At 45.3% G+C, this 23,221-nt stretch overlaps 3 protein-coding genes across 4 annotated transcripts; 2 read left to right on the top strand and 1 right to left on the bottom strand.

Annotated features, from left to right (window-relative positions):
- Window positions 1-382: 382 nt before the first annotated feature.
- Window positions 383-2,523, top strand: LOC117838086 (cytochrome b561 and DOMON domain-containing protein At5g47530). Its single transcript, XM_034717964.2, has 2 exons — window positions 383-1,111; window positions 1,709-2,523. Exons 1-2 carry the CDS (start codon window positions 503-505, stop codon window positions 2,258-2,260), a joined length of 1,161 nt encoding a protein of 386 aa, XP_034573855.1. The 5' UTR covers window positions 383-502; the 3' UTR covers window positions 2,261-2,523.
- An 843-nt stretch (window positions 2,524-3,366) lies between these two features.
- Window positions 3,367-8,397, top strand: LOC117838088 (uncharacterized). Of its 2 annotated transcripts, none has more exons than XM_034717967.2 (10): window positions 3,367-3,678; window positions 3,975-4,012; window positions 4,344-4,390; window positions 4,470-4,535; window positions 5,896-5,936; window positions 6,077-6,213; window positions 6,651-6,741; window positions 6,848-6,919; window positions 7,473-7,579; window positions 7,686-8,397. In XM_034717967.2, the coding sequence occupies exons 1-10, from the start codon at window positions 3,602-3,604 to the stop codon at window positions 7,988-7,990; spliced, it is 981 nt and encodes a 326-aa protein (XP_034573858.1). In that variant the 5' UTR covers window positions 3,367-3,601; the 3' UTR covers window positions 7,991-8,397. The 2 variants fall into 2 exon arrangements, with proteins under 2 accessions (XP_034573858.1, XP_034573857.1); XM_034717966.2 differs by having other exon boundaries at window positions 4,341-4,390.
- LOC117838087 (aminotransferase ALD1 homolog) lies at window positions 8,341-12,663 on the bottom strand. Its single transcript, XM_034717965.1, has 8 exons — window positions 12,481-12,663; window positions 12,295-12,353; window positions 12,106-12,173; window positions 11,911-12,027; window positions 9,824-9,886; window positions 9,599-9,703; window positions 9,450-9,500; window positions 8,341-9,354 (listed from the first exon to the last, which is right to left on the bottom strand). The coding sequence occupies exons 1-8, from the start codon at window positions 12,504-12,506 to the stop codon at window positions 8,533-8,535; spliced, it is 1,311 nt and encodes a 436-aa protein (XP_034573856.1). The 5' UTR covers window positions 12,507-12,663; the 3' UTR covers window positions 8,341-8,532.
- Between the last annotated feature and the right edge of the window lie 10,558 nt (window positions 12,664-23,221).

Below are 23,221 nucleotides of genomic sequence, written 5' to 3'. Positions count from 1 at the left end.
TGTTATTATGTTAAAACAAAAATCCTAGAGCATATGCCTGTAATCATGCCATGTTTACAGCATGTCCCAGTTGTTTCAGTCCAAATAATCTGAACTCGCCGTATTATATCCTCCCTGGAACATTCAACACACGCTTGTCCCAAATGAAAAATACTACCTCGATTATTCAGCGCCTAAGAGAAGACCACGTCGTATCAACACGTTCGAAAACTTAAAAGTAGCAGCCAGGCCGTTGTGTGCTGTTTCGTAGAGATGGGAAATGAAATCCCCAGATGAGACTGCAAAAACTGTTGACCGGGTCAGCCCCGACCGAACCTTCCACGCACACGACAACCTCCCAACAACCGCGCGCGCTCGCGAGCGTGCCACCACCATTACATATAGCACGGCTGCCCTTTCCCGTCTTCACCAGCTGCAGCTTCAAGCCTTCACCTCCCGTTGCATCGGCACCTCTCGAATCATCAACGACAGCTCAAGCCAGGTGCTCCGGGTACCAGTAGCCATGGCGCGGCCAGGCCACACGGCGTGGCTCCTTGTCGGCGCCGCCATGCTCCTCCTGGCGTCCGCCGCGACGGCGCAGGACTGCCTATCCGCGAGGTTCAGCAACGGCCGGACCTTCGGGCGGTGCAACAGCATGCCGACGCTCGGCGCCAGCCTGCACTGGACGTACCACCCGGAGAACGGCACCGCCGACATCGCGTTCCGGGCGCAGTCGGGCGCCGACGGCTGGGTCGGCTGGGGCATCAACCCCAACAGCCGCGGCATGGTCGGCAGCAGCGTCTTCGTCGCGACGCAGAGCAGCGGCTCCCCTTCCGTCCTCATGACCAACCTCGACTCCACGTCGCCCAGCCTGCAGCCCGCGACCCTCAAGTTCAACGTGCCCGTCGCGCCCACCGTCGAGTACTCCGGCGGCGCGTACACCATCTTCGCCACCATCGCGCTGCCCGGGAACGCCACCCAGCAGAACACGGTGTGGCAGGCCGGGTCGCTCAGCAGCGGGCAAATAGCGCCGCACCCGACGGCGCCGGCGAACTTGGCGAGCGCCACCAGGCTGGACTTCCTCTCAGGCTCCAGCACCGGGGCGTCCAACTCCAGGCTCCGCCGCAGAAATGTAAGCTCCTCCTCCATTTCTCTTCTCCGGTTCTTCCCCTCCGGTTACCTTGACTAATTATCCAACGAAACAGATAACAGCAAGACGATATTTTGTATAATTTTTTAATGTTTGATTGATTGCCTCTTCTCCTCGTCGACTTATTCAGACGTTAGGTTTCTATAAGTTATTAGGATGAGCGATCAAGTAGATGACGGCGACGTGGTGTTGATTGAGAGGCGGCTGGGTTGGAGATGACAGGAAGTATGAAAGCTACATGATCGATCGCATCAGTTTAGACGTGACATATAAAATCTGCCAGATGGTCTAATAAAACTCGATTTGCTTGCTTCACCAACCGGATTGATGTGGGATATATAGCGGGGTGGTGGTTTGCTTTTTCTCTTATCATCCATTCATGCTAGACTAGAAATCAAAAGGATGGGGGTCAGAATCCAATTCCCAGAAGCAACGGCACGTCTTTCTGGGGAGTAGTAGTTGAACGAACCTGCTAGCCACTTCAAAAGTTGATGCGTGATGACAAATTTCCTGCTTCCTGACGTAACACAGACGATTTTGGCGCCCAGCACTTCTAACCTTGACTGAAACGTGCTGCAGATCCACGGAATCCTGAACGCGGTGGCCTGGGGCATCCTGATCCCCACGGGCGCCATCATCGCCCGGTACCTGCGCGTTTTCGAGTCCGCGGACCCGGCGTGGTTCTACCTCCACATCGCCTGCCAGTGCTCCGGCTACATCCTTGGCGTCGCCGGCTGGGGCCTGGGGCTCAAGCTCGGCAGCGAGTCCGTGGGCGTCACCTACCACCCCCACCGCAACATCGGCATCGCCATCTTCTGCCTGGCCACCCTGCAGGTGTTCGCGCTGCTGCTGAGGCCCGACAAGAAGAACAAGTACAGGCTCTACTGGAACATCTACCACCACTCCGTCGGCTACTCCGTCATCATCCTCGGCGCCATCAACATCTTCAAGGGGCTCGACATCCTCAAGCCCGCCAGCGGCTACAAGACCGCCTACATCGCCGTCCTCGCCACGCTCGGCGGCATCGCGCTCTGCCTCGAGGCCATCACCTGGCCCATCGCCATCCGGAAGCGCAAGCGCGACGCCAACAAGGCGACCAACGGCAATGCCGGCTGGCAACAGGGCGCGTGATGAGAATCCACGGCCGCGCACGGTTGCCACGATGCGCGTGTGGGCTTAGTTTTGCTGCGAGCGAGTGATGTGATATCGATGTTGTGCCTTTAGAGATACTGTTTGTACCTTTCTTGTTCCTGGTTCTGCAGAGTAGCTCCTTTCTCTTCTGTTTTAATTAGGGTTCTATGACGGAATTATTTGTACACACTTTTTTTTCTTCTTCTCATTATTGATGTATGATTAATTTTATTTATATGCATAGTGTATGGTTTAATCGACTAGTACAACTGCACAGATGTTGTGGATGCATTCCGGTCACAGTGGCAAAAATAACAGAACGGTTGCTTTCGGCCAACTTCTTCAGTCAGCCTGCAGGAAGCAGCTGTTGGAGATTTGGTCGTGTGCTCAGCAGGAGACGATAAAACAGCAGCAGGGGGAGTTCTCTAGACGGATATGGTATCGTCACGGAGCGAAAATCAGGGCATGTCTTCGTTGTCCCCTCTCGATTTGACGGCATCGTTTCAGGCCAAGTTTTGAAAAGATCACATGAAGAAGTTCTGAAGCTCACCTTTTAATTCAGACAATCTGACACCAGGACATATAAACCATGGATCGAAAAAATCAGGGGCAAAAATAAAAAGACGAAAATGATCCTCTTGTGAAGCAACCTAGTACGAACGACCCGAAGATGTAGATGAGCTACTATATTCGTGTCATGTCCGTGTATTGCTTTTGGTCTCAATCATTTTTTAAAAAAATCCCGGGACAGTGGCAGCGAATGAGTTGCCATGGTTGACACGCCAACGAAGGATCAACCTGCCCATGCATTTCGTCCAAGGTCAAGACAGGTATGCAAGCATGATGGTATAATGCGTTGATCGGTTGATGTGCTGGTTGCAAGGACATTCGGCCCACTAACACTGTCAGAATGTTGCACCGCTGGGCTGGACGATGATTGAGGTCCGGGCGGGGCTACACTCACTCAGTCACTCAGCACGGAGGGCCTGACTTATAATCCACATGCCTTCTTGACAAGCCCACCCCGAAAAGGCAACTGGCCTTCCAGGCCCATTATACGACAAGGAAGGCCCGCTAGGGCGCCGCAAGCCCTTCGGCATCGTCGCATCGCCCCGGGTTGCTCGTGCCGTGCCCCCGTGCGGTTGCGGCTGAGTGAGACCTGTGAGTTCCCTTCTCCGGCCGCCAGCCGCCGCCTTCGTGGGCAACCGCGTAGCCGACAAACGGAATCGCCACCAGCGCGGCGGTCCGCAGCCCGCCCTACCGCACCCCTACTAGTCATCCACCGCAAGTCCTAAACCTTCTCTTGAGCCGAGCGAAGCCGCCGCCGGGAAGCCGTCCGGGATGGGATACAACCGCCACAGGCGCGGCCGCGGATCCTCCTCCTCGTCTTCGCGCCGCGCCAAGCAAGAAGCATCCATGTAATAACACGCAACTATTTCATCTCTGCTTGCACTATATTTTAACGGTCTGTAGTTAGTATTAGTGAGACGAATCAGTTCAACTTAAGGTCTCGATTATAATTCTTAGCCCGTTTTTGATTAAATGTAAATTTTTTTCCGTTGTGGTATCGTTTTGTTAAGTTAGGTGGGGTGCGTTTGCTCTTCTTGCTGCATAGATATTGTTCACTTCAGTTTAATTTGTGCTATTGGATTATAATATTGATATCTTCTTTTTACAAATGGAGTAAAGCCAGACTTTTAATCTTCAATTTCAGGGATGATGGTCCTGGGACGTCACTTCCAAGGCAGGAAGGTACGTGTTTTTCTTGTATTTTTGGATATTCTGTGGTTTGAACATGTCGAAAACTGATAAATTAATGTATCATGTTGAGATATCTTTAGTTCTTTACATGAAAAGAAATTGTCTCAGCTGTCAATTATTTCAATTTTTCCTTGTGCGCCTCCTTAAACATAACAGTAAACATGACCAGAGTTAATTATTTCATATGCTCCATCATATCATTCTTTTATAAACCATCACATCCAGTTTAAGGATTCACCAAATCACTTTGCAAATTTACATCATGTGTCAGAAGTCAAAATCTTAATCTCACTGCTGAGAATATCATTTATTTATCCAGAAGACACTGAAGAGGAATTCAAAGGTTCAAGAATTCAGCTCGCAATGTGGGTAGGTGCACTATTTCGTATACAATCATTTGGTGCTCATTTGACACTTGTGATTATGCTCTGCATTTGTTGTTGTATAGGACTTTGGGCAATGCGATGTTAAAAGGTGTACTGGTCGTAAGCTTTCAAGGTTTGGGCTTCTAAAGGTAGCACACTACTTGATTCACCAATATTCAAACGACCAAACCCTTCTCATCCACTCTGAACCAATATACATGCTAAAACTGACGAAATACATGAAAATATACAAATTAGGATACCCATTGGTATAAGGCAAAATTTGCTGTGGGCATGCAAAGTGATGTCGATTTGCTGATGGACACCGAAAAAAGTACAATTGGCTGGTGGACACTCTAGTTTTGTGATAATTTGCGGAAGACACCGCATTAATTAAAATAATATTTTTGGGCTGAACATGATAGAGATATAGTGTGAATGGTCATTTTTGCCCCCTGGCTCCACTGGTCAGCCCCTTCTTCCTCCTCCCTTCTGCGATTTCTTGCACCTAGACTCGACCGATCGCTGTGGCCCCTGGACTTGTGGCAAGCCGCGCTGCGCCGAGCTCTACAAACCCATCCCTTCGCCAAGCCCGAGCCCTGCCGTCCAAAGCCACTGCCGACCATGGCTAGAGGCTCGACGACACGCGGTGGTTTGCATCAGGCATGAGGTCAGCAAGAGCGGAGCACTAAATCGAGCTAGACAAGTAGAAATTGAGGTTGTCCCAAGTTGGATTAAGCTCATCCACTCATGAATCTAAAGCTCCTAATCTTGTATGGAGTCTTCCCTTCACTTCTTTCCTCTTCCTCCTCCCGTTCCTCCTGCAGGCCCCACGGTACCCCTGCGTCTGCGCCCGCGGCGTTGCTATCTGCCATCGGAGCTCCTCCGGGCGAAGCTCGGGCCAGAGGCGGCGCACACCGCTTGGGGCAAGATGGCTGCAGGGAAGAGCAGGCGCATGTGGCCACCGGAGCTTCTTTGAGTGGGGTGGAGCTGGGACTGTGGGGCGGCGTAGGTGGAGGTGCTGTGGACGAAAGATGGATGGGATATGGGGAGTTGCTCAGGCTGGCGGATAGCACAGCAACGGCCAATGGGCCTTGGAGAAAGTGGAGGGAGAGGAAGAAGAAAGGTCTGACCAGTGGGACCAGGGGTAAAAATGAACATTCCCTCTATTTCTCTCTCCTATTCAGTCTAAAAATATTATTTTAATCAATGCGGTGTCTTCCAGCAAATTATCACAAAACTAGAGTGTCCACCAGCCAATTATACTTTTTTCGGTGTCCATCAGCAAATCGACATCACTTTGCATGTCATACAGCAAATTTTGCCTTGATATAATGGTGTAATTTTTTTAAAAAAACTAAAGATTGCTCCAACTAGTATTCATGCTGGCTCTGCTCAAACTAGTGTTCAGTTTGTTCTTGTAAACACACATTTTGTCAACACTAGCAGTCTAGCACTCAGCTACAAAAAAATTAGCTGGTCTTAAGAAGATTGTTATTTGTCTTCCAGGAGTTGCGAGTGACCAATGGTTTTGGTGGTGTTGTTCTCAGGTATTTTTACAATGTATGCGTTTAAACATTTTCTATGCTGTAAATTTTAAAAACAAACTAAAGATTGCTCCAGTAAAATTGGTCTTTGAGACACACTATTAGTTCTGCTGCTTACTTGTTTTCATTCCGTTCTGTTTCAGCCCTGTTGGGACACAATGTGTATCTAAGGCTGATCATTCTATTGTGCAAAGAAAAGGATTGGCTGTGGTTGATTGTTCCTGGGCACGCTTAAGTGATGTCCCTTTTGTGAAACTCCGCTGTGGTGCTCCTCGTCTCTGTAAGATAATTATATCTAAATAACTTCAATAAGACAGTGCATCTTTGATGTTCATTAATCATCATTACGAGTTATGCATGTGGTCCTTGGGATTATTCTGTCCTATCTGTTCTGCATGGATCCTAGTAATGCACATGAATACAATCTACTAAATGATTATGTATAATGTAGAAAGCAGTTATCATTTCTAAATTTGATCATTTTGTCAAATTTACTGTTGTTCGAAGTTTGATCCTGTACAATTCCATTTTGGGTTGTGACTTTGGCTCGTTGTTCTTTGCAAAGCTGATTTTCTTGTTTTTCTTTATCCAAATATTGTCCCACCTACAAATGGGAGAGAGCCTATGCAACTAAGTTGTCTGAGAATGTGGCTTTATATATTATACAAATCAGAATTGTATCTGTTCAATGGAACTGGTTTATTTTGACGTTTGCAGTGCCATGGTTGGTAGCAGCAAACCCTGTGAACTATGGCCGCCCATGTGAACTGTCTTGTGTGGAAGCTTTATCAGCAGCCCTCATAATATGGTAATTTTTTGAAAGCTTACCTAACAGAAGTTGCTGGCGAACTTGTTGTTGGATGTAGAAGTTAGTTGTTATCAGGTGTCAGCTCATGCTATTTATGTATTTGCAGTGGGGAGGAAGATACAGCACATTTACTGCTAGGGAAATTCAAGTGGGGCCACGCATTCTTGTCGCTAAACAGGTTAGTCCAGTGGAATATTTAAAGTATCATATGCAGGTTGTAGTGGTTCTGTACTTAATGATCATACATTGATTCCCGTGTTTATGATACATACAGTAATGGATGTTTGAACACTATACCATCTTGTGCAAACTACAATCTGTATTCTGTAAGCAAAAGCTGGATAGATGAAGTTATTTTCTGCCTCCATAAGCTGAATGGTTACCTAACCAAGGATGTTGCCAAAGACAATCCATGCTGTCCTGTATACACTAATAGCACATTGGTACCGTATTTCAGATATTTTTAAGAGGCAGCGTATAGCATATATCATTGTTCCGCTTTTTCACCATTATCCAGCAAATTTCAGAAGGCAGTTGCAGAGTCATGTTAAGGATAGAGGTCATTCAGTTATGGTTAAAATAATATGAGTCATTGCAACCATCCAACGTTATTTTTTCATGTCAAACCTTCAGCAGTTTATGAAGCCTGAATTCTACATACTAGGTGTGCCCCTTTCTACATGATGCATTTAGGTCTGGTTGTCACACCCTTCTTTTGTAACTATGTGCAGAGACCTCCTGAAAGCATACTCCCAATGTGAAAGTGGCTCTGAGATAATCAATGTGCAGAATTCCTGGTTATCAAGTAACTCGAGTGTTCCAAAGCCACCTGTAAATGGTAATAATCTCAGAGACACCGGGTTTTCCACAATCTATCCATCTTTAGATCACTAAATTGATTCTGTGGTCATTAATTTTGCTTAAATATTTTGTGTGACAAGCAGAAAAATCACGTCGAAGCACAGAGGAAGGATCTGAGGGTGATTCTGATGATGATTTGCCGCCTCTGGTGGAGAATTTGAACCACTTGAACCACAACCAAGATGAGGAAAGCGAGGAAGGATCTGAGGGTGATTCGGACGACGATTTGCCGCCTCTTGAGGAGAATTTGAACCACTTGAACCTCAACCAAGACAAGGAAAGTGAGGAAGGATCTGAGGGTGATTCTGATGACGATTTGCCACCTCTTGAGGAGAATTTGAACCACTTGAACCTCAACCAAGACAAGGAAAGCGAAGGAAGAAAGTAAAAGTGACTAAAAAGGAAGAGTTTAAACGGTGGGGTCTTCATAACAGTTACAAAATAATTGAGCAGAAGTGGTATAAGCGCTTGCTGTGAAACAACCCACGGTAGCATCTTTCAGTATCTGATCTGAATAAACTTCAGTTGTCTTTTCGTCTGAATCATGGATTCATTCATGGTTGAAAATGAATCCTTGTACAGCTGTGGTGCATACCTGTGTAGCACAAGCTATGGAAATAGAAGAGGGCCCTCGTAACTTGAGAATTATAGCGTGCGAATTTTTTGTGCCCCGTACCCCCTTTCCAGAGCTTTTGAAGCTCTACATCGTGAGTTCTTTTGGCAATGGACGGGTCCATGTGTGAAAACTGAAATTATTATTCGAATAAAGCAATGAAGATACATGTGCGGTGTGCATTTTTGTGGATTGACGAGTACACATTCTAAGTAGTATAGTTGTCAGCGCATCATCAGCGCGTAACAATGTTATTGATCACGTACTACATATACATATATATAAAATAAATGCGGTGGTGTAGGTCGGCGCGGCGCTCAGGCGAGGAATTTCCTGAGCCTGGCGGCGGCCTCCAACACCCTGTCCCTGCTGTTGAAGGCGCTGACCCTGACGAACCCCTCGCCGCCGGGGCCGAAGCCGCTGCCCGGCACGGTGATGACGTGCGTCTTCTCGAGGATCTCCGTGAACACGTCCCACGAGCGGCGCCCCGGGAAGCGCACCCAGACGTAGGGCGAGTCGGCGCCGCCGTACACCTCCTTGCCGAGCGACGCGAACGTGTCCACCAGCACCCGCGCGTTCTCCTTGTACACGCCCACGACGCGGCGCACCGCGCCCCGGCCTTCCTCCGTGGAGAGGCAGGCGACCCCGCCGGCCTGGGCGACGCTGGACGCGCCGTTGAAGCAGGTGCACACGATGCGGTCGAAGTCGCGCGCGACGGGGGATCCGTCGGCGTAGCGGAGCTCGGCGGGCACCACCGCCCAGCCGAGGCGGACGCCCGTGAACCCGGCGAACTTGGAGAAGGAGGAGATCTCGATGGCCACCTCCCGGGCGCCGGGCACCTCGTAGATGGACCGGGGCTTGCCCTCCGACACGTACCACGCGTACGCCGCGTCGAACACGATGATGGAGCCGTTCCGCCGCGCGAAGTCGACGAGCTCCCGCAGCTGCGCCGGGGAAGCGACGTGGCCCGTCGGGTTGTTGGGCGAGCAGAAGAAGATGACGTCGGTGCGCGGCACGCGGGAGAGGTCAGGGAAGAAGTCGTTCTCCGGCGCGCAACGCATGTAGGCGATGCCGGCGTACTTGCCGGCCTCGTCCGCCGCGCCGGTCTGCCCCACGATCACGCCGTTGTCCACGTAGCCCTGCACACGGACATCACGGTCGAGCATGTGAATCGTATCGATCAGCTGCTGCAGAGACGATCTGGCGGCCCTGCCTGTGAAATGGGTTGTCGTACCGGGAAGGTGGGATCTTGGACGGCGATGCTCACGTTGGGCCCGAACAGCGTCTGCGTGCCGTGAATGCACAGGGAAGAAGAAGGTGAGATCTCTTTAGCAGTAGCCAAGATGGCAAAAACAGCTCAGTAAACCAAGTCGCTGAGTGTACCTGGAGGCGTGCGATGTCAGACTGCGCTCCGTCCGAGATGAACACATCAGACTCTTTTATCCCCATGTCTGGGTACACTTTCTCAGCAATGACCTTGCGCAGATTCTGCACATTTTCACAAAGCAAAGCAGATCTTGGTTCAGTGAACTGCCACATGGGCTTGCTGTACGTAACTGTAGGATTAACTGAACTTCAGAGTTCAGTGCTGAGGGTTCTCTGCATTACCATCTGACCCTGCTCCGGTCCATAACCCTGGTATCCTTCTGGAGTGGATAACGCAAGTGCATACTGCAAAAACAGGACAGCATTTTTTTTAATTCCAAGTACACAAACTGGTAATCTATTTAATCAAGCCGATGAAATAATTTGTTCAATGGTTTCACTTCTCAGACGTGCATGAACCCGCACCAAAGTCAAGCAAGCAAGCCTAAAATTTGTTCAAGGGTTGCAGTCATCGAATCCCATGCTCCTTTCTGTCCCCTGCTGTCAAAATGTGGCATACCGGTACTTCCTCCGTTCCAAATTACAAGTCGTTTTAATTTTTTTTAGATGTATAGATATATCTAGATAAGGTACGTATATCTAAGTGCATAGCAAACTATATAAATCTAAAAGAGCCAAAATAACTTATAATTTGAGACATCGACGAAGACATCCATTGACCAAACGATTTGGAAACTGGAAATTGCTCTCTCGGGTCGGTGTAATTTAACCCATATTATAGGTTTGGCCAGGACCAGGAGAGTACGTCAGTTTACAGATGCTGTGGCAGTATGTGTGGAAAACAGCGAGAACAGGGAGGCCATGACGTGGCTGCAGTGACGTACACCAGGCCCTCGGGGTCTCGAACAAGGGGAAAACCTTGACAAAGGAAGGACCTTTCGAGTTTTCTCGGTAGAAAAAGTCCAGCATGTAAAACAAATGACACACAACAGTAAGTTCAGCTAATTTTCCAACTGGTGGAGCAGAAGGATCTTGGCACTTACTGAATACTAGTACAACATAATCTTCTTCTACGTTTAGGCGAAAGTTCTCTTATGTAAACGAAACGTGTGAGAATCTGGTAACACGCGAGCATGACGTTAACATGTTGCAGTATTGATTTAACATTGTGCAAAGCACTCATGCATGGTGAACAGCACAACCAAATATAATACTCCTTATGTTCTACAAACGTAAAAGCATTTCTAGTTTTGTCATAAGTTAAACTATATTACAGTAAGTTTTACCAACTTTATATAAAAAAGTATCAACAGCTACCATATCAAGGAAGTAGACTACGAAAATATATATTATAATTATAATATATCCAATAATACTAATTTGCTACTGTAAATGTTGTTATTCTTTTACCTATAAGCCAGTAAAACTGAAGATGGTTTGACTTTTAAAATCTGAAATACTTATATTTTGGGATGTACTCTGTTCCAAATTGTAGGTTGTTTTAGCTTTTTTAGTTCATAGGTATTATTATACATCTAGACACTATATCTAGATGTATAATAATATCTATGAACCTAGAAAAGTCAAAACGATCTACAATTTGAAACGTAGGAAGTAGGAAATAATTCAATGCTGATGACAGACACAATCTAGGACAACGATCATTTCGACTATTTTGGGTAAGAAACTAGCTAGAGAGCAAGTTTAGAAAGATAAGTATGTGGACCAAACAAGTAGGAGTAGTTCACTTCTTGTGTCTATAAGAGGATAATGTCAGGTAAGACTGCATTAACGGCCCTATATATCTCCTCACGCCCAAATTAGTTTTCTGCTGCAAACATTATTTCTTGGCAAGCCTAGCAAGTTCAGTCTGACTCAACATATCCGTTATTTATATCCAGGCAGTTTGATCAGTTTGGTCGTTGTAGCGTCTGTCCAAAGTTGCAAACGGATCATCACGACTAGACCGCCTGCTAGTCTCTTGCTCAATAATTTTTAGGATCCGTCTTTGAGATTAGATCTCAATTTGACGTTATGATATGATCTTATTTATCCATTTAACATTTTGTTTTGCTGGCTGCATGAGCATATAATTGATCAGCCACACGCATTTTCCCGCAAGGCAGGGATATCGTCTAGTTGCTAACCATTGCTCTAGTTTATATATCTGATGAAAACCGCCGGAAGTGTCACTAAAATAATTGGCTATTTATGCAGCCAAAAAATATAATTAGACTGACAATATATTTTTTTTATTAAAACACCTCATGTAGCTTTATATTGTTTAAAAAAATTTCGCATGCCTGCATGTTCAGAGAAAAAAAAGGAGAAAAGAACAGTTCAACCTTCAAATAAAGAACAAAGAATACCTCAGCCATAGCTGACGTTATGACGCTTGGAATGGGTTCAGTTGTGTCACCGATACCCAAGCTTATGACCTTAGCGTCAGGGTACTTCTTCAGGTGAGCTTCACGCTTCATGCTAATCTGATGAGGGAGGATCAACTTAACATGTTAGTTTTAGCGAAACAACACGGCAAATTACTACGCTTGTCAAGTTGGTACCTCCGGGAACAAGTAGCCCTTCTGAAGCTTCTCCATGTTTGGATTGCGAAGAACGCTGGTCCGCACAGCTGAATTGGAGTAGTAGTAACATGGAGGAAGATGTTAAACATGATGAGATATCAAGAATGCAAGAGGAAATTACACAGAAACAGCTAGCCATGCCATGGTCTTGGTGTAAGCATGCAGTACCTTCAGTCTTCACATGAGGAGCAATAACATCCAGTGGAAGGACAGCCTTCTCAAGGAACCTGCATGGAGGATGAAGCAAACGGAAGAGACAATTAAATGATTTGAAATCCCTAATTATGAATGCACGTATCATCCACACACTAAAAATAAGCTGAAAATAAATAAATGAACTGCTGTGTGCCGTACTTGGTGGAGATCATATTTGCCGGCATGGATGAAGCTTGGCTGCCTATACTAGACAGAAAGCTTGGGAGCTAGAATGTGATGTCACTAGGCTGATAGCGCTTGGAGGCAAAAGGATGAGCTCCTGATGGACGTGTTTGCAGTGTCGGAGCAGAACCAAAGGTGGCAAGAGCAGAATGCGAGCAATGCTGGATTTATAGAGTTCAGAGAGCCTGGCTATCGGCTAGCTGGGTCGAAAAGGCTCGCGTTGAAAAGTAGCCTGCTCCTTTCCGTAGACTGCTGCCCGGATAGTCCACCTTGAAAATGTTTTCCATGGTTGGAAGCAATCTGAAATGAGTTTCAATTCTTTCAGACAGATTCTCTAGGAGTTTTTAGGCGGTCCTTGGCTATGCATAGTTTTGTCCCCCTTGGCAAGCTATGTCCACACCGGCACTGATCACCGGCATGCCACCTGTACAGACAGCCCACCGGCATTCAATGCTTGCGTTCCATTGTCACCAGACCGCGAACTTGATGAGAATTCACAGGATGAGATCTTCTAATTTAGGCGGTGTTTGGAACACCGCGTTAAACTTTAGTACCTGTCACATCGGATGTTTGTATACTAATTAGGAGTATTAAATATAGTCTAATTATAAAATTAATTGTACAGATGGAGTCTAATTTGCGAGACGAATCTATTAAGCCTAATTAGTCCATGATTTGATAATATGGTGCTACAGTAACCATTTGCTAATGATGGATTAATTAGCCTTAATAGATTCATCTCGCGAATTAGACTCCATCTGTGCAATTAGTTTTATAATTAGCTCATATTTAGTCCTTCTAATTGGCATCCGAACATCCAATGTGACCCTGCTAAAGTTTAACACCTCGTATCTAAACACCCCCAGGAGGTAAAAGTTCCAGAACCAGAACACGGCCAGGTCAGGTGAAGAGTTCCTTGGACCATGTACTACTTTTTTTTAGATAACTTGGACCATGTACTACTTTTTTTAGACAATGGATGATATATTTTCAGCACATTCTCTTTCGGGAATGCATCAGACCGCAACTATAAAAGTAGTCACCCCTACAAAGTTACGCACATGTGAAGGACCCACAGCCGGGGAAAGCACCTTCAGTACCGGTTTCTAACCCCCATTTAGTACCGGTTGTGCAACCGATATTGCTAGTTCGGTATTAAAGGGAGGCCCTTAGTAACAGATCAAATAATCGGTGCTAAAGTAGGCCAATTTAGTACCGGTTTGTATAAACAACCGGTACTAAAGGTCTTTTTTTCTATTTTTTCTCATTTTTTATTTCTTTATTCTATATTCTATATTAGTATTTCGTATTTGTTTCGTATACTAGTTCTCGTACTCTAATATATATAAAGTTGTATTTATCTATAATATTGCATTTGAGATAATTATATATATAGACATATTGTGCATATACATATATGAATAATATTACATTGTATCAACTTTCCAATTTCAACATTTTGGATTAACTATTCTGAACCCAAGTCCTGACGGTGATGCAGATTTGATCCATCATTATGGAACTCCCCCGCTGGATTTACTACCTCGTCCAGAAGAAATCCATCCAGGTGTTCTTGAATTAACCTGATTTTTTCCATCTCGAGGAGTGCTTCCTTCATGTCTCTCACCTATATCATTAGCAAATATTATTATATAGTAGATCAATGGGTTTGCACAGTTAGAACTAATTTATTGTTAAGAAATTTGTATATGTACTCTGAATTCGTGGTCGACTATACGCTTGGGACCTACAAAGTCATGGATGAACTCACATACGTAGTATCCGCATAAATTATTCCCCAGATTCTATCTCAAACACTATGTATATGGCAAAAGAAGTTATGAAATATTTGTTGTATTCAAGGAAGTGTTACGAGATGTGGAAATTCAACACAGACTTGGAATTCAGGCTTGAAATCAAGTTCCTCCTTGAATTCACCTGCGTGATGTCGACGGAAGCGACCCAGGAGGTAAAAGTTCCAGAACCAGAACACGGCCAGGTCAGGTGAAGAGTTCCTTGGACCATGTACTACTTTTTTTTAGATAACTTGGACCATGTACTACTTTTTTTAGACAATGGATGATATATTTTCAGCACATTCTCTTTCGGGAATGCATCAGACCGCAACTATAAAAGTAGTCACCCCTACAAAGTTACGCACATGTGAAGGACCCACAGCCGGGGAAAGCACCTTCAGTACCGGTTTCTAACCCCCATTTAGTACCGGTTGTGCAACCGATATTGCTAGTTCGGTATTAAAGGGAGGCCTTTAGTAACAGATCAAATAATCGGTGCTAAAGTAGGCCAATTTAGTACCGGTTTGTATAAACAACCGGTACTAAAGGTCTTTTTTTCTATTTTTTCTCATTTTTTTATTTCTTTATTCTATATTCTATATTAGTATTTCATATTTGTTTCGTATACTAGTTCTCGTACTCTAATATATATAAAGTTGTATTTATCTATAATATTGCATTTGAGATAATTATATATATAGACATATTGTGCATATACATATATGAATAATATTACATTGTATCAACTTTCCAATTTCAACATTTTGGATTAACTATTCTGAACCCAAGTCCTGACGGTGATGCAGATTTGATCCATCATTATGGAACTCCCCCGCTGGATTTACTACCTCGTCCAGAAGAAATCCATCCAGGTGTTCTTGAATTAACCTGATTTTTTCCATCTCGAGGAGTGCTTCCTTCATGTCTCTCACCTATATCATTAGCAAATATTATTATATAGTAGATCAATGGGTTTGCACAGTTAGAACTAATTTATTGTTAAGAAATTTGTATATGTACTCTGAATTCGTGGTCGACTATACGCTTGGGACCTACAAAGTCATGGATGAACTCACATACGTAGTATCCGCATAAATTATTCCCCAGATTCTATCTCAAACACTATGTATATGGCAAAAGAAGTTATGAAATATTTGTTGTATTCAAGGAAGTGTTACGAGATGTGGAAATTCAACACAGACTTGGAATTCAGGCTTGAAATCAAGTTCCTCCTTGAATTCACCTGCGTGATGTCAACGGAAGCGAGGATCCAGTGGAAGCTGTACATATATGCATAGCCAAAGCTAGTTAGTCTTATGTTTAAGTGCTAGTTCAAAAAAGAAAAGAGATGGAAAACACGCTCACTTGAAGTTGTATGGTAGAAGTATGTACTTCTTGTAATGTTGGTTGTCTAGGAACTTATATATGTTCTTCAAGATCCGATTTGGTATATCTCTTAGAGTTGTCTCGTTTATAATATCCGGGTCCATGAAGCCGATGTCATAGTATCCTTTTCTCCGGCAAGTTTGAATCTCCATCCTGCATGATACAAAATCGAATAGAAGTTAATACATCGCACAGAGCAAATTAAAGACTTACAGAACCCAAAAACTGATGAGTGACTTGTCAAGTATATCTTGATTGTAAAGGAAATAGAGTTCCTCTAGCAGCACATTTATAATGTCTTCCCCACGGAAATAATGTTGATCTCCAATCCGAACTTCGAGCATTAGCCACCAAAAAAAGATTCCTGACCCGCCGCAACAGCATCTTCATGACATCTTTGCAAATAACGAAGCATTGTTCTCTCTCACGTGCTCATTTTCTTTGGCTTATCATGAGGGCCAACCCCTTTACCGCGAGAGGAACGACGATCGCCCCTACCATAGCCACTACCTCCAGCAGCAATAGCCATCTCTATGAACCACAATTTATTTATTAGCCTATATTTGCAAATGACTAAACTATGAACAAATTATATTTTTTCCCCATAATTTATTTAGCTCAAACATAACATATAAATGAAAAGTTTCTCCATTGTAGCTTATTCTAAAAATGAATAATTACGTATCTCTATTTCATCTTATTATCTCTATGTACCACACTTTATTTCGCTCATATTTGCAAATGACTAAAATATGAACAAATTATATTTTTTCCGATAATTTATTTAGCTCATATTTGTAAAGGACTAAGCTCAATTATTTCTCTAAGCTCATATCAATTTCTTTGACTAATACGAAATATAGCATACAAAAAATTGTAGCTTATTCTAAAAAACACAAATAAGAGCTCTAAATAACACATGCATATAAATGAATTTTTTATCCATTGTATCTTATTCTAAAAATCATAAATTACTCTAGCTCTAAAGCATAAAACTTAGTATACTAATCACGTATCAAGGGAGGATGAAGTTTCTAACCTTTAGAACACTTGAATGAGTGAAATCCCCATGAAATGGTGTCCAATCCGGCAGCACCTCCCCTATGGCGCCATGGATAGGATGAAGCCCGAACTGTGGTGAATGGCTCGGGTAGGAGGAAGAAGATGTGGGGTTTATAGGAGGGAAGTTAATAACGGTTGGAGGCTGCACTCGGTATTAAAGGTTGCATATTAGTACCGGGTGGAGCCTCCACCCGGTACTAATGTGCAACCTTTAGTACCGGTTGGAGCCTCCAACCGGTACTAAAGGGCGTCACGGGGGACTCCTAGGGACCGGTACTAAGGGTTAGGATAAATGTTCAGTTTTCCGGTAGTGACCATGTACTACTGTGTGATTAGAAGGACTCAGACTGACTGTAGAGATGGTTTTGTGCCTTCTGTGTCTGCATACCCTGCATGGCTACATTGCCCAACTAACAAAACTCTGCGGCGCTGCACTGAAGGGACGTGCACATGTGCAACTTTCCAGACAACTGCCTGAAACTGTTCTAACTGGGATTTTCACTGGCATTCCCTCATGGCCTGATTATGTGCTTGATTGATTTTGAATGTTCGTGCAGTTCCGGGAATAATTTTCTTTGCCGACCTCAGACCTGACCATTACCAAGTCCTCCGATCACTTGTGTAACCGTACAGAACGAGGTTCGTTGAACAACCTCTGGACTCCTAGAAGACATTAAGCGAACCTGTGCTCTTTTCCTTTTTCTCTAAAATGAAAGCTACTTATTGACCATTGTATAAAAATATGTATAATTGCTGAGTGCGTCGACGCACCTGCTAGGGTAAAACATATATATGCATGTGTCTATCATCAACTCCGTACTGCTCGACATCTACTAGTTCCATGTCTATTCTTCTTCTTTTTTTCGAGAGGGGCAAGGTCAATTTTGCCCTCATTGTACACTAGCTAGAAATTCAATGGAATGACAATTGCTAATCTATGTCTGTTGCTAGGTCCTGACCTAACCTTGAAAACAAGAATATCTACAAGGTGCAAATAAGCCAACTGAGTTGACTCCAAATCTCCTTATTGTTTTCAGGTAGACCTTCTGAATAGCTAGGTAATTAAGTCAAGTCACAAATTTCAGTTCCTCCTGTCAGGGTCAATGCTACGAAGGTAGTAGGTAAGAGTGATTTTTGTCATTAATTTTCAGTAAATCTTTTCTCAGTTTGTGGAAGCAGAAGTAGTATAATCTGGCCTCTGAACTTGGATGCTCTTATATACATCAAATAAGGGGCATAAGGGAATGATATGTGAGAGCATCATGTACGTAGCATTGCACTTTGCAGATAAACGGATATTTTCAAGAAAATGAAAAATCACTAACCACAACCAAAGTATTAATAAAGATAATAATTACTACCTCTGATCTTAGTTATATATATATATATATATAAATATTTTATTTTTTAAACTAGCTTGCTTGTCCTAAACGACACCTCTTAGATTATATATGTCCGTGCTGCACTGCTGCTGCGATTTAGGGTTTTGGGTTTTGACGGGTCATCCATGGATGCCGAGCTTCGAGGACCTTGGGAGGCAGGTTGGCCGATGAATGATGTGAGCGGCCGGCAAAGTGGCGAGGTTAAAGTCAGCAACTGAAGATTAGCATCTCCCTAATCACGTACAGCTGGTTAGTGATAGTCTGCACATGAAGCTCACTCGACATGCATTCGTGGTCAACCAACAAATAGTGGTTGGTCAGCTCACGCATTCATACACACATCAAGTACTCTCCATATGCATACACATTATTAATTAGAACTTGAATAATTGCAGTATTGTTTGATTAGCATCGGCAGATGTCACATATTGTTTTTCTATACAATATCACATACACAAATTTTAATTCATATACGTATCAAATCATTCAACTCCACCAAAAGAAAAATATCACATATACTCTAGCAGAAACGCACAGCCAGGTTTTGACGTTTCAGATGCAATGAACATACAAAAGAAAAGACAAGGGACTTGTGCATGTGTCACGGCAGTTGAAAGGAAAGAAAATGCAATGAACCTTTTACCTTGGTTAACAACAGCGTTGTTCCCTCGTTGGATTGAACGTCCAGTACTTTTAGAGTCACGGCAGAGTCACGGCAGTGATGTGATCCCGTCGTTACTTCGTTTTCACTGTGTGCACGTTTTCTGCTCCATGCAGAGCTTTTCTTGCTGGGAACTCTCCACAGGTCGTCCATCAATTTTGTCAGCATCAAATATGTCCTTGACCGTCTGTCTATGCGTGAGCATTTCGTTCGCTCCTCCAGCTTAATGAGAAGAAAATTCAGGACGACGCTGCTTAGTTTATAATCAAATTGTTAGATTTCAGGAACGCGTAAGAGAAATGGGTGCCATTGTGCTAACAGCATGTGGGAGTTAAGATATATACCGAAACGCGGCAAATGCGCAGGAGTCAACACTTGTTTTCTGAAGTTGGTTGTGCTAGGTAATGGTTGACTAATTTGCACCGGCGATCACTTTCATGCTTACATTTGTAATCACCATTTCCTAGAAATGAAATGTTCATTAGCACTGTTTTAAAAGAAGGATAAGATAGTCGTTACTGATAGATGTCATATACAATGCGTCCATTAATTTTCTTTAAAATACATGTTTTGTCCTTTTTTCTGTGGTAAACAAGAGCATTACATTTCTACTCCCTCCTTTCAAAATGTAAGGTAGTGTTTGTTTGACCTCTTAAGAGTAAAGTTCGACGGTCAATATCTCATGTATTTATATTGTTCAAGACCATGAAACCGATGTAATTTGAAGGTACATTCAAATACGAATCCAATATTACTAAATTTGCTTGTATGCAGTATAATCTATAGCTTTTTAGGCTAATTTTTAGAAAATAGAAAAAAAAATCCGACCACTGCAACCGCACACAGCTAAAATCTATACATTAGGCTTGAAAATGAGCAAATTCTTTTTTTTCCTTTCTGAAAACCAGATTCTCGAGGTGAAAGAAAGGAGGAAAGAACCAGACGAAGTGCAGTCTGATGTGGCCACATGGATCTAGATTTTCGATAGACACATGCCACCGCTGGCCTTTGGTACTAGTTGTACAAACTGATATTGCTACTTCGGTACTAAAGGCCAACTAAAGGGGAACCTTTAGTACCTGGTCAAATAATCGGTACTAAAAGGGTATTAAAAAATAAAAAAAAGAAATCCGTCGATCGGAGCCTCAGCCGCACCCCGCCACCGTCCACCCGAGCCCCGGAGCCCCGGCCGCACCCCGCCATCCTGAGCCTCGCACCAGAGAGGGGGGGAGGGATGCGGCATACTTACGTTGCTCAATCATCACCGTCGGTTGCCGCCGCCGCCGGATTTGAGGGAGAGGTGGCCGCTACTCCAAGATCCACGCTCTCCTTGCTTTGCCACGCCTACCGACGCTTCGCTGCCGCGCCATCCTGCCGGAGCTCCGCCACGCCTTGCCGACGCTCCGCCGCCTCGCCGCGCCCTCCCTTCTTGCCTCCTTCGCTTCTTGCCCCGCCGCCACTCCTCGCCACATGTAAGAAGTGAGGGGCGAGTGGAGGAGGGAGGAGAGGGGCGGTGAGGAGAAGAAGAGAGAGAGGGGCACGGGTGAGAGGCCGGATGAGGGGGACGAGCGGATAAGTACGTGTGGGGAGGGGAGTGAGCGTGGAGTGAGAGAGAAGGGACTGACGCGTGAGGGGAGGTACCCCTTTAGTACCGGGTGGAGACTTCACCCGGTACTAAAGGTCACCTATTAGTAACACGGGGGCTCCTCGAGGACTAGTCGTTAGACCCGGTACACATCAGTACCAGATCAAAATGCAACCGATACTAAGCCTCGGAATGAATGCTGACTTTTACAGTACATCTTGCTTGCTAGCTACGTATGCATGTTCTTGGAAATGTGTATGAATGTTCGGGCTCCGTACACACGAGCTTCCTGGCAATGAGCTGCAAGCCTGCAGCTGCACACGCGTGGCAAATGGCGGTGGAGCTGTGGTCCAAGACGAAGCATGATTCAGACTGTGCTGCGTAGCTAGCGCTGTCGAACGATCTATCCATGAGGTCAAATGACGATACGAATATAGGCGGCCGGCGATGCTGTGGTAAGGAAGGTGCAGGTGTGTTTTCTGATGGAATATAGTAGTAGTTTTTTCCTCCTTGCACGGGGACCTGCCGTTAGCGGCTTTTGCTGCTACCAGGCCGGCCAGCTCGCGATAGATAGATGTTCAGTAGTCGTGCTCAGCCGGAATCAAAGGAGATGCATTGCATGTGTTGTCAGAATTTTCCACGGGTAGTCCTCGTGAACAAGATAAGATGGTTACACAGGCCAGATAAGATGCCAGTGTTCGTGGGAGCAAGAGAGTGGCTGGCTCCTCGCTGAGGTTGTCAGCGATGGATTCAGTAACTGCCGCGCGCGTCCCACTGTGCACCAGGCCTCGTTGGCTATATGATTATGCCTGTTCCCTATATGATTGTGGGAGCTCATTGTGGGATCTGCAGCAGACTGCCAGCTCCGTATATGGTTATGTCTGTTTGCGCAATGCAATTATATGCAATTCGGGTAGTAGGCCGATCAGTTGAATCTCTTCTGTAATTGGACAAAAGTTAAACAAAACCGTTAGATTTCCCATTTTAGTAGTCTTTTACGATTTTTACCAATTACCATGACAGCAACCCGGGTAATTGTTACCAAGACTAAAGTTGGAAAAGGTAGACCAGGCAGCTAGCTAGGTACAGGGAACACATGCATCGTCCAAGATTCCTGAGATCTTCCAAAGTCTGTGCTACAGAGAACAGCGATAAGCTCTCGAGTGAAGACGATCGAGATGTGTATACGCAGCGACCGCTGCTGCGTACATGTGCAACAAGAAGTAAAAAAGAAGAAGAAGCGGATAACGAGAGATCCCTTTTTTTCCAGGTGCCCGTTCGGCGAGAGGGCTTCGCGGCTTCTGCTGCACGCGTCGATCCGCTGTTATTAGGGGGCGTTTTCTTCATGTGATTTATTTTTAGCACGTGTCACATCGAATGTTTAGATACTAATTAGGAGTATTAAACGTAGACTATTTACAAAACTCATTACATAAGTGGAGGCTAAACGGCGAGACGAATCTATTAAGCCTAATTAAGCCTAATTAATCCATCATTAGCAAATGTTTACTGTAACAACACATTGTCAAATCATGGACTAATTAGGCTTAATAGATTCGTCTCGCCGTTTAGTCTCGACTTATGTAATGGGTTTTGTTAATAGTCTACATTTAATACTCCTAATTAGTATCTAAACATTCGATGTGACGGGTGCTAAAAATAAGTCAGTGGAAGAAAACGGAACTTTATTCGGCTCCATCTGCTTGCCCGATCGTACCAGCGGACGGCGACGCCACTGCTAGCTGCTAGCTGGTGTCCGAGCTGGCTGGATATGCGGTGGGCTAACGTAGCGAGCCACCGTGAAAGTTTCCATGCGAGATACTAGATGCCTCCTCATCGTCGATCGTTACGTTGTTGCCGACGGTGTGGTATGTATGAAAGGGAGGTTTCCTCCCAATTTCCTGCAAGTCCTCATCCCTTTCCCGATCTCCTCTCCTCCCGTGCATTGCATGCGGCCGTGCCCACGCCCCCCGGATCGGACGTGCAGGTACGCATCGATCGGGACGAGCTCGATCGGCGGTGCCGCGTGCCCCGCTCCGGACCAGAGGAAGAAATAAAGCAGAGGGAACGGGCGAGGAGACCGGACACCGGAGCCCCGCCCGAGTCGCGCGCATGCCTCACCGCAATTGGAACGGGCGGCGGCGCCCGACCTGACCAGAAATGCGTCGACCACCACGTGCGAGAGGTGACGCGAAAGCCCCCACGCAAGCCAAGCTTCGGTGGTGCTCGCATTGACTCGCGGGTCGTGGCGGAGCAGTCCACAAGACTAGAAGCAGTAGGACGGGCGTGTCCCGGCCGTTTTCTTCACTGGGAAAATGGGACGGGACCAGCACGTACGAGTGCGCGGGGAGCGTTTGCACGTGCCGAAATCACCGTTTCAAGTTTCTCGCGTGGACGACGGACTTGAATTTTGAACGTGCTGTCGGATTGCTGGAATTTTACGGTCTTCAAGGTGTAACCCCTTTAGGGGAGTTTGCTGAATTTTGACCGGGTCCCCTTTTTTTTAAAACTTAATTTTGCCATGGGTTCAGAGGTTGGTTGGACCAGGCGGCACGTTACTGTGCGTTTAGCTCCCCGTCCAGTCAACTGTCATGTTCCCCAAGGCGATGACGGTATCAAAAAAAATCAAATTTATATGAGCAAGCATTTAGGTTCTGTCGTCGCATTGTCCGGTCGGCAGGCCCATCTACAGAAAATTGCCGAGCGAGAGGACGCCAGGGCCTGTGTAATCACTCCGTGGGCCGTCGATGGGCGTGAAGCCGCCCCCCGGCATGTGGGCCACAACCCATGCTAGGCAGTTCGCTCAAGCACCACAATTTGTTTGGCTACAGGCCTTCAGGCAGGC

This window comes from Setaria viridis, chromosome 9 (genome assembly GCF_005286985.2).
Source record: "Setaria viridis chromosome 9, Setaria_viridis_v4.0, whole genome shotgun sequence".
NCBI lineage: Eukaryota > Viridiplantae > Streptophyta > Magnoliopsida > Poales > Poaceae > Setaria > Setaria viridis.
The sequence above is the reverse complement of the archived record's forward strand: the minus strand, read 5'-3'. Positions and strand labels throughout refer to the sequence as shown.

Coding starts and splice junctions, on each gene's coding strand:
- LOC117838087 (XM_034717965.1), bottom strand. CDS start 12,506: ATGCCGGCAAATATGATCTCCACCAA. Junction 12,028..12,105: donor AGGGCTACTTGTTCCCGGAG/GTACCAACTTGA, acceptor CTCCCTCATCAG/ATTAGCATGAAGCGTGAAGC. Junction 9,501..9,598: donor CTGACATCGCACGCCTCCAG/GTACACTCAGCG, acceptor CACGGCACGCAG/ACGCTGTTCGGGCCCAACGT.
- LOC117838088 (XM_034717966.2), top strand. CDS start 3,602: ATGGGATACAACCGCCACAGGCGCGGCCGCGGATCCTCCTCCTCGTCT. Junction 6,214..6,650: donor CTGTGGTGCTCCTCGTCTCT/GTAAGATAATTA, acceptor TGACGTTTGCAG/TGCCATGGTTGGTAGCAGCA. Junction 7,580..7,685: donor TCCAAAGCCACCTGTAAATG/GTAATAATCTCA, acceptor TGTGACAAGCAG/AAAAATCACGTCGAAGCACA.
- LOC117838086 (XM_034717964.2), top strand. CDS start 503: ATGGCGCGGCCAGGCCACACGGCGTGGCTCCTTGTCGGCGCCGCCATG. Junction 1,112..1,708: donor CCAGGCTCCGCCGCAGAAAT/GTAAGCTCCTCC, acceptor AACGTGCTGCAG/ATCCACGGAATCCTGAACGC.